A 16,170-nucleotide genomic window follows, 5' to 3' on the forward strand; every position below is an offset into this window, starting at 1 on the left:
GTTTTTAATCAGTAGCTTTTAATTACCTTATTATTTTAGCAGCACAGTTGACATTAACAGTAATGTTGATACAAAGTAAATAATGTTAATTTTTGATATGAGATTAGTTAAAATATGTTCTTAGAACTTTCAAGTAAAAAGCTTGTACGTATACATATGTACAACGGAACTGGTATAATGTTTTCTTATGAATAAGTTCAGATTATCATTAATAGTAATTATATAGAATATTACTGACCGCTTATTTCATTAGTTTAAATGGGTTGTGTTTATTTTTACACCATGAGCAAGTTATATGAGTGCTGCCTTTTATATTTCGGGATTAGAGAACAAAAAACACATATTAACCATAGAAAAAATCTTTATTGTTAATCTTAATATCAAAATCTATACACTTTTGCATCGTCGTTGAAACAATTTGCGAAGCACGTTTGCTACCCTGTTTAAAACATCTCCAAAACATGCGTTCTTAATTCATCAGCCGCCCCGTCGGGTGTCGAAAAATGTTAACCTCTAAGTATATTTTTACGTGCGGAAATAAAAAGAAGTCTTTCGGTGGATGAATCGATCTTTCGAGTGCTCAAAAAAGCACTTGTCTTGAGAGCTTCCTGGTTTCTTGAAAGACAACTGGTAAATCACTGGGTGTACATTACTCAAAGGCTCATATGCGTAGCTCACATGTGTGTTCCCAATCTCACGATAGGTCACATGACGATTTTGAAATATCAGTTTGAGCACAGAAGCAATAGTTTCGGGAACAACAATTGATTTTTGACGACCTTCATGAAATTCTACTTGGAGTTATCTATGATTGATTTGATTGAATTCACTATAACATCGATAAACACTGGTTTTTGATGGTGCTTCATTGCCAAAAATAGCATTCAGTTCAGAAAAAACTAATTGCGTGAAAATTTTCGCGATTTAACTCCATTTTAAGTTACTGTAAACAACACAAATAGCGCTCTTATGGCGAAACGTTCCGAGTATATATGTACATATAACGTCAGAAATGGAAAATTTTTCGATAAATTGTGCGTTGTCAGAATGCAACAACAAGTTTTCAAATCCCGAAAAATAAAAGGGAATGTCAGAGACCCTAGAAAGTATATATATAACTGATTAGCGTGACGAGGTGACTTGATTTAGCCGTCTGTCTATACTCGTTTGTCGGTGCCATCTAGCTGCCATTCCAACTAATCGATTAGAGTCACAATCTTTATAATCTTTATTAGGAAAGAAAGATCTCCTTATTAAATAACCTTAATTCGCCTTGAAGGTTGTGACAGAAAGAAATCAGAACCTTTTCCTTTGGCCAGTTACGTTTATATATATAGTTGCTATAATAAAAGCACTTTGAGGGAACCGAATTTAACCTTGATTTTCTTTTGCTATAAATAAAGCGCAATATAATATGGGCACCATAAATATTTTGAGGATTAACCAGTTGAAAATGAACATTAGATTGTCTCCAAGTTAGAATTATCTTATCAGTATTTGTTAAATGTTCGTAGAACCGGTAATACCGCAAATATAAAAGAAGCCTTAAATAAGATAATATTTATATTTGCTAACAAATAATATTAATAGTTACTTGGTCGAGCCTTATCTACAATTTCTGTTCTGCGACTTATATAGGATTCTAGGTGCCTCGTTTTTTATGAAGACTTGCTGTCAAGCGGCCACCGCCTAAAGTAAATTAAACGCAGAAAAGTTGAATGCTTTCGGCTACAATCTTTGCAAAACTTATTCACTTATTTTCTTATTATATTCTTAGTGTTCATTATCAAAGAAGAGGTTTAAAACGTCTTGGTTCTTACATAATTGGGAGACTTATTCACTTATTTCCTTGAATAACGTTCATATCAACCACACATTTTTAAAGCTTTTATTTATAGAATAAGCTCCAAAAATCGGACAAAATAAATTAAAGCGAAGTAATTTTGTGGTATGTAATTCATGCGAAATGTTTTGAAATAAAACGAAAACCACATTAAAATTTAAAACATGTAAAGAGAACTGGCAGCCTGGCGTATAATTTGCGATAAACTGGAGGCGTTTTTTGTGAATATTCTACATATTTTCGGTAAACAAATCAAGAAACGGCGAACTCATGTGGCTCATGTGGTTTATAAATAGGCAAAACATGTATTTTGCCAACAAACTAATATATTTACATATGTATATTTGTTCGAGCACGTGTGTGCCTGCCGATGTAAATACGAATGTATCTGCTGGTAAAAGTGTACGAACAATGTATATATGTATATATGACTCGCCTAAGTAATTATGTGTACATTTACATACATGTATACATGCTCCGATATACAAAAACTGGACTCAGAGCTCTTTGAACTATATAGGAGAATATAAAGTTTAAGAAAAGAGCACGCCGGTATATAATTACCAAAAGTGAATGCTTTTCTATACAGTACTTGTTGAAGCCCTTAGCTGCTTTAAATAAAATTCCGCATAACAGTCATGGATACTTGCTTTACTCATAACTCAGTAGCGATAATGTGACTTATAGTTTTACTCATAACTCAATTACGATAATGTGACTTATAAGTACAAGTCGCCGAGCTTCTATTCCTCTTTTATTCCAAAATAGTATTGGTCTTTTAAAAGTCAGTTTCCAATCAATTCTCTATAACTTGCGAGCATTACAACTTAACTTACAACAAACATTAACGTTGATTACAATTATAAAAGATAAACCCCTGCGCTCGGTTCAATTTGTGGCTGTGAGGATTTCAAGGTCTTAAGTGGTAATTGTTGGCGTGAGCCAGTTTGTTTGGCTATGACCGCACACTTACAATCAGTGCTGGGCTATTTGATTTTAATTGACGGCAATTGTTAACAGCATGTTTGTATGAGTGTGTGTGTACGCTAACGTTGCATTTGCTGTGGCAGGCAAGTGTGGGTTTTTATAACGTATACGACGTGTATCACCAAGCTTTTGCTCCAACGGCGGTAGTTCTCAGAACTACCCGAACCTGCATGCGGCCAAGAACTGTCAACTCAGCAGCAAATTGCTGCATGAATGTTTTCTGCCGCTACAGTAACAACAACAACATGTTAAATATCATTATTTGTGGAATTTGAAAACGACTTATCTCGATTATATATTTTTTCCCCCAAAATAAAATTTAATTTGTTTACTTTAAAATTTGTAGCGAATTATGAGATTACATGGGTTTATGGGTTTCAAAAACTCGAGTTTTATCGATAAATAAATTCTACAACACCTCTAGAATATTGTCCTAAATTTTTAAGCTGATCCGAGTAATAGTTTCGGAGATACAGCCGTGAGAACTTGTGCGCTGAAGACCATGTAGCTAGACTAAGTGCGGCGTCTTTAAATGCGTTTTTCTCGAAACTATGTTTTTGGATTCGTTTGGCGAGATTTCTCAATAACTACTCAACCGATGTTCATGAAATTTTACACAGGTCTTTGAAATACCATTCTTAAAGACTTGTACGAAGGATTTTTCCATTGCAACTTTTTGAAAAAAAAAGTCGCGAAATTTTTTAACTAAAACACGTTTTTTTCACTTTAGATGATCCTGAAGGAGTTATCGCAATGACGAGTTTAAAATATTTTTTTCCAAAAATTTCAGAACTTTTATGATAATAGTGTATATTTGTAGCAATTTAAAAATTCTAATAAAATATTTCAATTTTTTATAAGAGAAAACAATTACTTGTTTTTTACCCCAGTAAGCCCATGTAACCGCTTAACTCCGAAAATCTGAGAAACCGAGGAAATAAATATCGATATACTAAATTCATGTATATATATGAATGACAAGCTTGGAAGCATTCTTTTCTTCAAGAAATTATTCAAAACTGCTTGTACGAGGTGTGTTCAAAAAATAACGAGAATTTTGAAACCAAAGCTCAATCGTTTAAATTTTATCCATTCTTTTAACAAGCGAAAATCTCCAAACACTTAAAACGGAGAAAATTTTTTGAATTTTGGTAACATACATGTATATCAACATAACAAAAATGTTTTGACAGTTGAAGTCTCCAAACTTTAAAAAATTAAAATTCCAGTTATTTTTAGAACACTTCTCGTACATGCATAGATACATATAATTGAATTTTGTATTAAAAATATCTTTCCATCTTATGTAATTATGTACAAATATATTTACATATGTATGTATATATTAGCAAGTCTATCCATTCACATACAAACATACATACGTATGTTGACGCAAATGGAAAAGCATTACGCAAGTTCACCAGCCACTGAAGAATATTTCTATATATGATTGCAGTCACTTTACACTTTGACGGTTCTTGAAAACTGTATATGCAGTTCTGCCAAATGTGTTTACGACATTGAACTTGGCAACTGCTACAAATTATCTGTATATGCAGAACCTTTTCGACTATTTGAATTTGGCTTTCATATACCTATATGTATGGTTGCAGTATTTTTATTGATTTTGAAATGGGCAAGCAAAATAAACAATGCTCAGCAGTTTATTGAAAATAAAATCTAAAAGATTGCACTTTTATTTATCTCATTTATCAGCAAGCACTAATACAAACAAATGTATTGGCAAGACGCCATTGAATGCGGCACGCGGATAATTCAGTTTGGATAAAATTATAATATTTTTGAATGTAAAAATATGTATTAGTTAATATCTGATTTATGATTCATAAAAAAATATTTGGAAATATTAAAAATATTTGTTCGAGCTGGTAGTGGGTTTTAGGTGAAGTTTTGTCAGTTTACGAGTCCATATATATTTGTAGCTACTTATAACGCACTAACCTCTTATTATTATTAATAGAAGTTACTATATCAATTTATTATTACTTTTTACAGTATGAACTATTTGAATACATTTTCCCCACATAAATCTCAAATAAAAAAATAAAGTTATAAGTACCATTCGGCCTTGAAAAAAGAAAAAACCAAATGATAGTGGCAAGCAAAAAACAAAAAAAAAATATGTATATTGATTTATAAATACATGTATGAGTGTGGAGATATTCATAGTGACATATACGTATGTATGTACTCAACATGTAATCCGAATTATAAAATAGTATTACTAAACTGAGACGAATAATTTTTTTATTAAGTCTACTTCTATTACAGTCCATGAGCAAAAAGTAGTAAGACTCTGCAAATCTTGTAATTTTAAAATTCTAAAGTCAATTTCCGGAATAGCCTTCAAAAAGCGTAGCGATTGATGTTTAATGTCTTCAATTCACTCAAAATGGTTTTCCCGGAGCGGTCGTTTGAGTTTGCTGGATAGCCAGAAATCACACAGAGCTTACTAAGGCGAATAGTAGTTGCGGAACGATATTGATTAAAAATTTGGCGAAATCTCACGAAGAATCAATGCAGTATGCGACGGTGCATTATCGTGGTGCAAAAACCAAGAGTTGTCGACCCTTTGTTCTGTCCTCTTTCTACTCACTGAAGTAGTATTCCTTGTTGAGAGTTTGCCCGTTCGGAAGAAATTCGCAGAGTATTCCCCGATAATCGAAGGAAACTGTCAATATAACCTTTATTTTTGACTTGCTTTGACGTGGTTTTTTCGGTTTCGGCTCACCTTTGCCACGATATTTGGCCGATTGATCGTCTGTTTCCGGGTCGTAAGCATGAATTCAAGACTCATCGCTAGTAATAATACGACTTGTGACAACCTGGTAGTCAGAAAGCATTGTTGCACAGGCGTTAACACGAAGCAGTTTTCGAAAAAATTTAGTGATTTTGGAGTCAATCGTGCTTTCACTTTTCTTAGGCCCATATAATCTTTCAAAATGGTTTTCACTGATCCTTCCGAAGTTAATTGTCGATTCTCAAGCCGATTCTTTCTATATTTTATTTATCATCATTTGATATTGATGATCGTCTTGGACGTTGTTCGTCGTCAACGTGTTATCAACCCTTTTTGAATAATCTGTACCAATCAAAAACACTTGCTCGCGACAAACAGTTATCACCGAAGGCCTTTTCCAAAATTGGGAATTGATGTGAAATTTGGCTCAATTATTACTGACAGTAATGAGAACATAAAAAAAAAAATATTTCGTCAAAAGAGGTTTTCGCGCGAAGTTTAAATTAAAAAAGTCTTACTATTTTTTGCCCACAGTATGTTTGTATGACTGCTTATTACTTTATGTACTTTACAAATTAGTGTATGTATATCAATATAAGCATTTGAATACACACACATCCATACATATGTGACGCATATATAGTACATATATGTATGTATGTATAGAAAATTAACAGTTTTCAAACTGAAACACCCATTACAGGTGCATTTCTTAAAGTGTAATTTTATTTGACAGGAACTTGATTTTGACTGATCAGTTTGTATGACAGTTATATCTTATAGTGATCCGATATCAGTCGTTCCGACAAACAAGCAGCTTTTGCCGGGAAAAGGAAGTGTGAAAAGTTATAGATCGTTTATTCAAAAATTGAGAGGCTAGTTCGCGTATATGTATATAGACAGACGAAAATGGCCAAATCCACTCAGCTAGTCACACTGATCAATTATATATAGATATACTGTATAGGGTTTCTGGCAATTCCTTCTGGGAGTTAGAAACTTCATAGTATACTTAATATTCAGAGTTCAATAAGAAAAAACGTTTATTTGGTAATATCGGTAAATTGTTTAAGCGTGTAGTTAGTTGCGAAAAAAATTCAATAAGATCAACTAGTATCATCAAACGAAATTACTTAAGGAACGACATAATATGTACATGTATCTATTTTTATAAGACCTCCCACATTTCCTTCTGGATGTTACAAATTTCGCGACAAACCTTATATACCCTGTTCAGGGTATAAAAAAAAGTCGTATTACTAGTTAAATTAGGCACTAACAAAGAGTGGGTGTATGAATTAAAACGGTAAACAATTTGTTTCTCATTGAATGTTATTCTATGCACTCTATTATAAATAATGTATGTATATGTACAGAATTCTTGTTAATATAGCTTAGTGATATATATTGCGAAGGTTATACGTAAATTACATTTTTGTAAAGTAAATCAAATTATTAATGTCGCAATGTCATCAATCAAACTTAATGAAAGTACATCGAATTCAGCAGAATGAATCAACAGTAATGCCAGGCAGTAAATTTTATAACCACCGTTACCCTGGTACACTTCGATATGATATACCGAAAGGCTTGGTACCCTTAAATGGTAATACACATATATATGTATGTATTTGATAAATAGGTTGGTAGTTGGTGGTTCGAAAATTACATTATTTTCGAAAACACCGGCATATGTACATAATCTACCTTTATGGCACACATGTATGTTCTTATGTAAATATATATATGAATCACAATCACACTGTCTAATTACAAAAGCGCTGATAACAATACCGCAACACATTAAAAAAATTTATCGGAATATTTTATATGGAGTATCTATAATATAAATTTAAAAATCAATCGAATTTATATACCAAAACATCACACGGAAGTACTTGCAATTTGTTCTACTTTTGAGAACCAGTAAACCATAGAAAAATACATTATACTAAGTAGCCATAACCATATGTACATATGTACATATTTACATATGTATGCATTTGTATCTACATTTGATTTCAGTGTTTTAAATAGTATTATTAATGAAAAATTAATAGGAATTTGATAGACACTTCAAGCACATGGTTTTCGTATGTTGCATAAAATTATTTAAAATGAGTCAGTACAATAAGAATCTCATACATATTTATGTACATGTTCACATTTTTGTATACTTTTTTATGGAATATGTATGAATGTCAAGTGGTATTTATGTATGTCTACTTTGCATATAGACATTAAGATTTGTACAACAATCTTTTCCAATGACTATTAAAAATAACTTGCTGGTTCTTTATCAATTCTATACATATGCACATATGTATAATTGGATGTATTGTGTTTATATTTGCGTAAATATTTACATAATTTTCCATTCATATAATCGCCCAACGATGTGATTCAGTGAAACTATATTAACGCTAAACGTTTTTTATCAAGAAATAATGATAAAATTATTTGAACAATAATTTTCAATACATAGAAAGAGTATTTATAAGTGCATATGTATGAGAAAAATGTTATATGTATATAGAAATATATATATATAATAGGTTATATACACAGGCATACATATGTATGCATATTTATATGTAATATGAATTTAATTATAACATTTCGAAGAATAACTTGGCTACAAGTAATGATTATGGATTTTGAAATGTTTTTAACTCTTGCCAAATATTGTTTTTAAGCTGTGTGATAAGATTTACATAATTCTGTATCATAAAATATTCCATATTATTAAAACGAATATTCAATGCTTTATGTACATCCGTGCCCATATCACCACACGATATGCATAATTTTTGCCTATTTGCATAAATATGTAGAAGTAGACAACAAACCGAGGATATCTGCTCAACGGGAGTTAGGTATGCAACGCATAGAACAAATAAAATAAACGAGCTACAAAGTCAGCTGCAACTAACCACTGTATGGTACTAAAACATTTAAAATCTTTTACATTGTTGAATGTCTAAAGTTGACTTCATTTGTGTTTATTTATGCTTCTTATAAGCATTTTTATTTTATGACTCTCTGATCACACATTATTACATAAAGATTATCTCTACCGTCTTTATCCATGCAGGCATTTTATCGCAACAGCTGATAGATATAACAACACAACTGCACTGCCTACAATAAATAACTACCAATCACAGCTTACGTTCGGTACAGCTGTTCCGTGGCTTCCCTTTCCGTTCATATTTAAAACTAAAACAATTACCTTTTCAGATTCCTTCTTGGAATTTAGTACTACTTTTGATATTAGTGCAGAATAATTTACGTTCACTTATATTTCCATAATTCTACACATTTGTTTACTTTTCACAAGCATTTCATTTGAACAATTTAGTAAGTGAAGAGAAATGCATTTGATCACATTGCCAGCGAAGCGCACAAATGCGCGCGTACTTTGTATGCACTGCACTCGGCAAGCAGAGAGGCACTAACAAAATACCATCTGCTCCTCACCGCACCGCACTTTTATGTATTTTTACATATTTTCTCTAACCGAATGTACATTTATATTTTCTATATTTTCTATTTGTTTTGGAAACGATTGGTACACGGCTTATTATACGTATGCGCTTACGTACAGGTACGCGCATATATTCTTAAATTAAGCACTTTCTTATATTACAAAAATTGCCACTTAATATAGACGAAACAATAACGCGACCGCTTCACTGGAACAAGCAAAATGAATCTTATAATAAACCGAGAATGCACCAAAAACGTCAACTCAACAAAATTCCGATTCTGCTTTGCTTTGCGCGTTTACTAGCTAGCAGAAAAAACAAACTGCCAAGTGACAGCGCTATTGTGTACAATTGTAGCTTGAATTTTCCCTTTTCGAAATGCATCGTTGTGTATGTGAACAATGTTGTATTGCCATTCTTTGATTTTCTAATATTCCCCTAGCTTTACAAGTTGATTGAATTTAAAGATTTATTGAGTAAATAATAAAGCAAATATGTATTAACAAATATTAAAGACAATATATTAGAATTTTACAACAAATCATTACACAAAACAAATAAATATATGTAATATGTAACATATATATGAGATATTCGTGCGCAGTGGCAACATGGTCGTTGGAAATTCACCACGCTAGTAACGCTTTGATCTTTATTAGATAGTTTTGAAGCAAGCAAGCAGAATTATATTTGCATTATAATTCGTATTAAATATTTCAATTGAATTAAATATTGGAATTGAATTGAATATTAGCTGCAGTGGATTTTGCTGGATTAGGTATGCTTTAAAATAGTGGTTTATTTTGTAATCTAATACTATGCAAATTCATTCAAATAGTATAGCGTAAACATATTAGCAAATACACACATACTTATACAAATGAATTTAACACGCCGGAAAAACTTTTGGCTAAAAATTCCGAATGTACACAGGAAGCAGTCACACTCTTTACCAGACACACAAGCAAGACCTGTAAATATGCAAAGAATCACTAAATTTCATACATTTAACCAATCAGTGTGGCGATTACGGACTTTATACTGGTGAGGTGCCTAAAAATTAGTTAATTTATGCTTTTAGCAGGTGCTAGCCACTTGTTCATTGCTCATAACTTTTCGGTATTGATTTATTTATTTTGCTTATAGAAAATATTTTGCTGTTGTTGTTATTATGAAATTTTCAAATGTTGTATGAGTGTGAATTCTTTTTGTTCAAAAGGGGCGTGTTGCAGTGTACAATTACCGGCATTCAGCCATACTTCTCTATGTATATACATACATACAAACATGTATAGGTGTGTACATGTGAAAATTGCTTTTCCATTGATTATGCATGCAAGTGGAAAAGGTCGCCTCTGTGCATAAAATACGTAAGCAGTTGCATAACGCAACACTTCGACGCAAAGCTTCGTCAAATCCTTCAATTTGGTGTAAACGCAAATGGCCAATAGCCATTGTATGTTGACTGTTGAAGGCGAAATGAAACCTTGAAAGAGAATATCCTTGTACTTGAATTTTTGCACAGTCTGCCAACCGGTTGCACATTCATGCGCCATAACTACGTACATGAACGCTCTCAGATCGAAAAATGCAAAAACGCCTCTACATATGTACGTATGTATATACTTTATTGCCAATATTTAACACTGCACACAAACAGCTGATTAGTTGCATAATGAAGCGTTTTTTTTATTTTATTGGAATAATTGTTGAGAATACAAACTGGTCGCGAGTATTAGACGGAAAACACAACACTGTGGTATCGCTTCCGTTAAAACTAAAAAAAAAAATATTCTTAGTTGTTTCAGAATCTTTCTCTCCAAGTTCAATCACCGTAATTGCTCTTTTTTTAATTCTTTCCAACATTTTTCTTTGCAAATATGACAATTGCGGCCCGCAGTTTATTTTAATACTAAATAACATACGAAAAATTGTTTGCAAATGCAAATTTTGTACGCAAATATACATACATATCTAAATATGCGAACTAATCTCTACATAACAATATTTTTGTTAGGCTAGGATGTGTAACAGCAACAGTGGTAATGACGATAATGACGGCTGTTATTTTTTTTGTACCAGCAGTTTATGAGCCAACAGCCTCTATGGGAGAGAAATGACAACATGCACTCTCGCGAAACCCGCACTTAATACAATTTCGCTCTCCAACAAAACACATTGCCCGGCTCTGTACATTTGCAGACAAAACATCTGATTTTTTAAATTTGACAGCTGCACAAAAAGCTTTTAACTTAAACTGCACACTGAAGCCAAGTAAAGTAAAACAACTGATATGTCAAGTTACAGGTAAAGAGTCCTGCGCGTACGGTGTTTACAATTGACAGATAATCTTATATGTAACTGCAAAGTAACGACATACACATGCTTGAAATTGACTGCTGCTGTGCCAACAATAAAAAGGTGTTTGCTTACTTGCCGTACCCACAAAATTCTATGGACCTTTTCACTTCTTATACTTATACAATGGGTATGTATAGAAGTCATTGTGCACAAAAATGTGGGTGTATAAGATTTGATGGGTTCCCCAAAGGCACATCTGAAGCATTTAAATATGAAATTTAATTTACGTCAAGCAATCTCTGCAGCTTCTTCGCACTCTTCACACGTTGCACAACAATGTCTGTAGTTTGTGACGGTGCAAACACGCTTTAATACAGACGTACGCATTATCGCTAATGGGCAGTAATATAGCTTTGCTATCGAAAATTATATAACAATTTTGTTCAACGTCTACCGCAGCTACAATCTCTCACACACGCGTCGCACACACATTTGGTTATCCTGCAGCTGGGCAAAAGCATACATACATACATATGTATACAATAAAATATGCGAAAACGTTGTAGGAGAAGTATACTTTTAGGATATATTTGCGTTACGTACTTTTTTGTTACAGATACATTCCGATTACTTCTGGTTCCAGCAAATTAAAATGCATTTATATACTCGTATTTATATACAAACTGCTGTGTTGCACTCTTTTGTAAGTGAAAAAGTCTCATAGACAAGAATTTCCATGAAAATTCAATGCTTTTCATCTACTAAGCCGCTCCGAAATTATAAATACATACATATACACGTACATATATAAATTATTCTACAATTTTGTTACGATTTGTACACGTTTAAAGAGATCGCTTGAGCACGTTTGAATTTTGCATTAAATTTGCTGTTTTCATATAAACAGCAAATAGTTTTATATGATTTTTATGAAAATTTGTAAATCTGTTTTCGTAGAATTGATTGGCTGCCATTTCTTTAGACGACTTGAACGATGACTGAATTTTTATGTACTGGCTGAAAATTTTCTTGGACCACATCGGTCTAGGCACAGTAGACAGCAGCAACCACGAATTCTGACATTTATTTGCTACATAAAGAAATTAAAAGCTCCGGCGGTGACTGCGAAAAGCTACTGCGAACACTGTGAAACGGTTAGTGTGGTGGGAAAATTAACCGATTATTGAAATGATTATTGAAATAAAAGCGCGAGTAGATCATATCTATGTTATGAAGTGAAAATAAAGGAAATATATGTGTAAGGCAGCATTGTTTAATATACGTAAATGTATGGGTGCCAGGTCGTGAAATAAATATACAAATACTAAATAAAATTTTGTGTAAAGATTTAAGGTTTTGAAATAGTATATAATATTGTCTAGCGGAAAAATAGCAAAAAGTGGTCGACCAAAATGGTACACATTTGTTTATTTCTTTATTTTTATCAATATAAAAAAAATAAGTTGAAGTTTGATTAGAAATACGAAAATACTTTTTCGACTACCCCATATATTAATTCTTTTTTGTTTCATTTTTATGTTTAAACATAATAAAAAAATAATATTTAGCTGAGCATCACTGGAAAACTGCACTTCCAATTTCCCACAGTACTGCGTTCAAAATACCGTTACTACGAATTCCCTTATGAGTTATGAGTGTTATGCACCGACTAGCATTAATTGTTGTCATTGTGTTGTGAAGTGAATTTAGTAAATTGTGTCTAAAATAAAAAAAGAAACTCAATACTATTGACAAATATTGTATTGAATTTTTGTTTTCTTTTCATATATACAAATAATAATTTAAATCAAATGGCCGTTGTTTTATTCATAATCACCATACCGACAGAAACGGAGGAGTTGCTGCTGCAAAGTGAATTTCGCAAAAAGAAACCTGATATCGGTGCTAACTATGGACGAGAAGATAAACTGCTTTCCACACCTGTCACAACGGCAACAACAACTGCAACTTTATCAAATTTATCCAATGCTACGACTACCACCGCTGCAGTTACCATTAACATTACCGATGCTAATGAAATCGATATTGTTAGCCTTGGCGCTAAAATGGATAACCCACTGACCACACAGACACTGGATCAGCAGCAATACAGCACTTTCCCGAAACGACGAAGATCAGAAGGCAATAAATTCTTATTTGGCGATGCTGGACAGTTGCTTAAGAATTCAATCTTCAGGGATAGCAGCACAGGCAGTGCGTCAGATAGTGCGAAAGACATTGATGTGGAGATTGTGGTGAGTAGTCCGTGACAGTGACAGTGTCTAAAAGCTCAGCCATTTGTTTACTTTAATGTTGGCGGTTATAATGTAAAGCACTTCCTTTCGTTTGGTTAGGACGGGCCACCATTTATACGGAAATCTTGGGAAGGTTTACGTGATATTCTTTCATCTTCAAGCCGTAAAAGGAAAAGAGATTCATCGCAACTAAATATACCAAATGACTCTTGTATGGAGACGGTATTACGTGAAATTTTAAAAAGATCTCAAATATTCAACGCAGTTTGGACGAAAGACACTGATGGACGTATGCATCAGGTTGGTAATGCACTTAACAAAATATTTACATATATTCTAGTTTTAGCAGAAATTATACTTATTTTGAGAGAGCTTTATGTTATTTTTAATTTTAGTACATACTTATATGTATAACAGTAATCGGGTGTCTTTCTTATAAGGTAATATTTACAGTTGAGTTTAATGAGAACTATGAAAATTTATTGGACAAACTTCACGAGTGGGGCATCGGAGATCGCGTTGGATCGAGCGTATCTGTGATGAATTGTTTAGTCTCAAAAACATTTCGACGCGAGGCCGAACTCGATTTACCACAAGAAAATGACGATGTGTAAGTATGTTATTTCAAAACACTTGTAGGTATGTAAGCGTTCATATTTCACCTTAAAGCAATTTGAACGAGCAAAAGCAAAGCGTTTGGAATCGTTTTATGAATTCGGTGAGAAGCCGGTTGAATGTGGCGCAAATTGTGCGAGATGTAAGACAAGATGCGGCTATAACATTCGATTTTGTCATATTGTTAATATCTGCCACGTAAGTTGGATTTCTTAAGTTTCTATTTAATAAAATGATAAGCGTATGTTTTTGTGTTTAGCATTTTGGCAGCAATTGGTTTAGCCGAAGATAGCACGATCTTTCTTGCAGCCAGTATGCTTGTTTCGCCTTTGATGGGTCCGATTATAGCTGCTATTTTCGGCACCGCTATCAAAGATCCGACGCTACGTACGTTGGGCTTACGAAATGAGCTAATTGGTATATTAATAGCAACAATTATCGGGTTCATTTTTGGCTTAGTAATCTGCTCGATCGATGAGCGTTACGGCAATGGCGAAGGACTAACGGCTGAGATGTTGTCACGCAGTGAATTACACTCTTTGCTGGTTGGTTTATTCACAGCAATACCTTCCGGTGCTGCAGCTGCGGTCGCAATTTTAGGCGGTAATATTGGTTCTTTGGTTGGTGTGGCGATATCGGCATCACTCCTACCACCAGCCATCAATGCTGTAAGTTAAGTATTGCTAAAACTAAAATTTATTTTTTATAAATATATAAATAATATTTTATACATACATATGTATCTGTATCAAAAGCACTTAGTTATGTGCATATACATATAGTGTATGTAGTTACTTTTATTGTTTATTTTATTTATTTATTATTATTTTCCTTTTTTTATTAATTTTGGTAGGGCGTCCTTTGGGCTTTAGCACTAATTTACACACTTTTCGAAACGGATGATTCAAGATTTAACATTGTTGTTAAGTCGCATTCGTTTTCCAACAATCAAGCCACCGAATTGGTAATGTTGGGTGCCATAAGTATGCTAGTAACAATTTCAAATATAATATGTGTCTACATTATGGGCGTATTGGTACTGAAAGTTAAGGAGATTGCGCCCGCAATTTCCAGAAATCATCGAGAGTTTTGGAAACACGACATAAAAATCGCACGAGGCCTTCCCAAGAATGGTATCGACACCAATGCTCTAATCGATGAATTTGCCAACCTTCCGCGAGAGGATCAAAAAACTTTGGGTATAGATTATGATCTATTACGAACGCTACGTTTAGATGATGCTTCGTATCAAAACACTTGGTCGCCCATTTCGAATAGACAATTATTCGATCGTTCTGCGTTAAATGTTATTAGGGATAACTACTCTACTGTTCATCAAATAGAACGTTTATACTCGACTATGAACCAACAGCAAACGCTGCAATATGGAAGGTAAGTCGGTATGCGAATGCAGTAATGTATAATGTAAAACTTGATTTCTATATAAGTTTTTTGTTTTTGCATTTTAGAAACCGTTGTAGTTTAAATCGTCATCCAACAGCGCGAGCTAGCGATTATGGAAATACCTATGAAATATTAGCAGCCAGTGTAGTTACAAAATACCCTACTTTATTGTTTTATTCTTGAGTATTAATATACGTACGTTTTCAGTTACCACGATGCGCAACAATGCCCACGCAAACTAATTGTCCTAGCATTAATGTTTTAAATGCGGTAGGAGAGGCAGACTCTTCTACAGCTAATCCATCTACGCAATCTTCGATGACAAATACTCCGACAGCAACATTGGACGAACGTAAACGACGCAAATTTATCGTAACACCCGCTGAAGATCCAATAAGGATTTCCATTAATTATGACGAAATGGATGCTTAGAGGATTCGATAAATAATATTTAGTTAACAGTTACAGTTTTCATGCACACGCATGAACCATATTTATTTATACACATCTACGCAT

The 16,170-nt window shown here is 33.3% G+C and overlaps 2 protein-coding genes across 6 annotated transcripts; one reads left to right on the forward strand and one right to left on the reverse strand.

Annotated features, from left to right (window-relative positions):
* The first annotated feature begins 11,548 nt into the window (after nucleotides 1–11,548).
* Nucleotides 11,549–16,108, forward strand: LOC126753564 (uncharacterized). 5 transcript variants are annotated; one of them, XM_050465102.1, is made up of 9 exons: nucleotides 11,549–11,567; nucleotides 13,229–13,635; nucleotides 13,735–13,935; nucleotides 14,076–14,245; nucleotides 14,305–14,448; nucleotides 14,510–14,918; nucleotides 15,104–15,642; nucleotides 15,720–15,801; nucleotides 15,862–16,108. In XM_050465102.1, the coding sequence occupies exons 1-9, from the start codon at nucleotides 11,564–11,566 to the stop codon at nucleotides 16,084–16,086; spliced, it is 2,181 nt and encodes a 726-aa protein (XP_050321059.1). In that variant the 5' UTR covers nucleotides 11,549–11,563; the 3' UTR covers nucleotides 16,087–16,108. The 5 variants fall into 5 exon arrangements, with proteins under 5 accessions (XP_050321059.1, XP_050321060.1, XP_050321063.1 ...); XM_050465103.1 differs by having other exon boundaries at nucleotides 15,720–15,798; XM_050465106.1 differs by lacking the exon at nucleotides 15,720–15,801.
* On the reverse strand, nucleotides 12,226–12,438 carry LOC126753570 (uncharacterized). Its single transcript, XM_050465113.1, has one exon. It carries the CDS (start codon nucleotides 12,418–12,420, stop codon nucleotides 12,226–12,228), a length of 195 nt encoding a protein of 64 aa, XP_050321070.1. The 5' UTR covers nucleotides 12,421–12,438.
* Nucleotides 16,109–16,170: the final 62 nt, after the last annotated feature.

This window comes from Bactrocera neohumeralis, chromosome 3 (assembly GCF_024586455.1).
Source record: "Bactrocera neohumeralis isolate Rockhampton chromosome 3, APGP_CSIRO_Bneo_wtdbg2-racon-allhic-juicebox.fasta_v2, whole genome shotgun sequence".
Lineage (NCBI taxonomy): Eukaryota > Metazoa > Arthropoda > Insecta > Diptera > Tephritidae > Bactrocera > Bactrocera neohumeralis.

Bases quoted from the DNA above. Each gene is read 5' to 3' on its own strand.
- LOC126753570 (XM_050465113.1), bottom strand. From the start codon at position 12,420: ATGTGGTCCAAGAAAATTTTCAGCCAGTACATAAAAATTCAGTCATCG.
- LOC126753564 (XM_050465104.1), top strand. From the start codon at position 13,192: ATGGCCGTTGTTTTATTCATAATCACCATACCGACAGAAACGGAGGAG. The intron at 14,919-15,103 runs GTAAGTTAAGTA...TAATTTTGGTAG, and splicing joins TACCACCAGCCATCAATGCT to GGCGTCCTTTGGGCTTTAGC. The intron at 15,802-15,861 runs GTTACAAAATAC...GTACGTTTTCAG, and splicing joins AAATATTAGCAGCCAGTGTA to TTACCACGATGCGCAACAAT.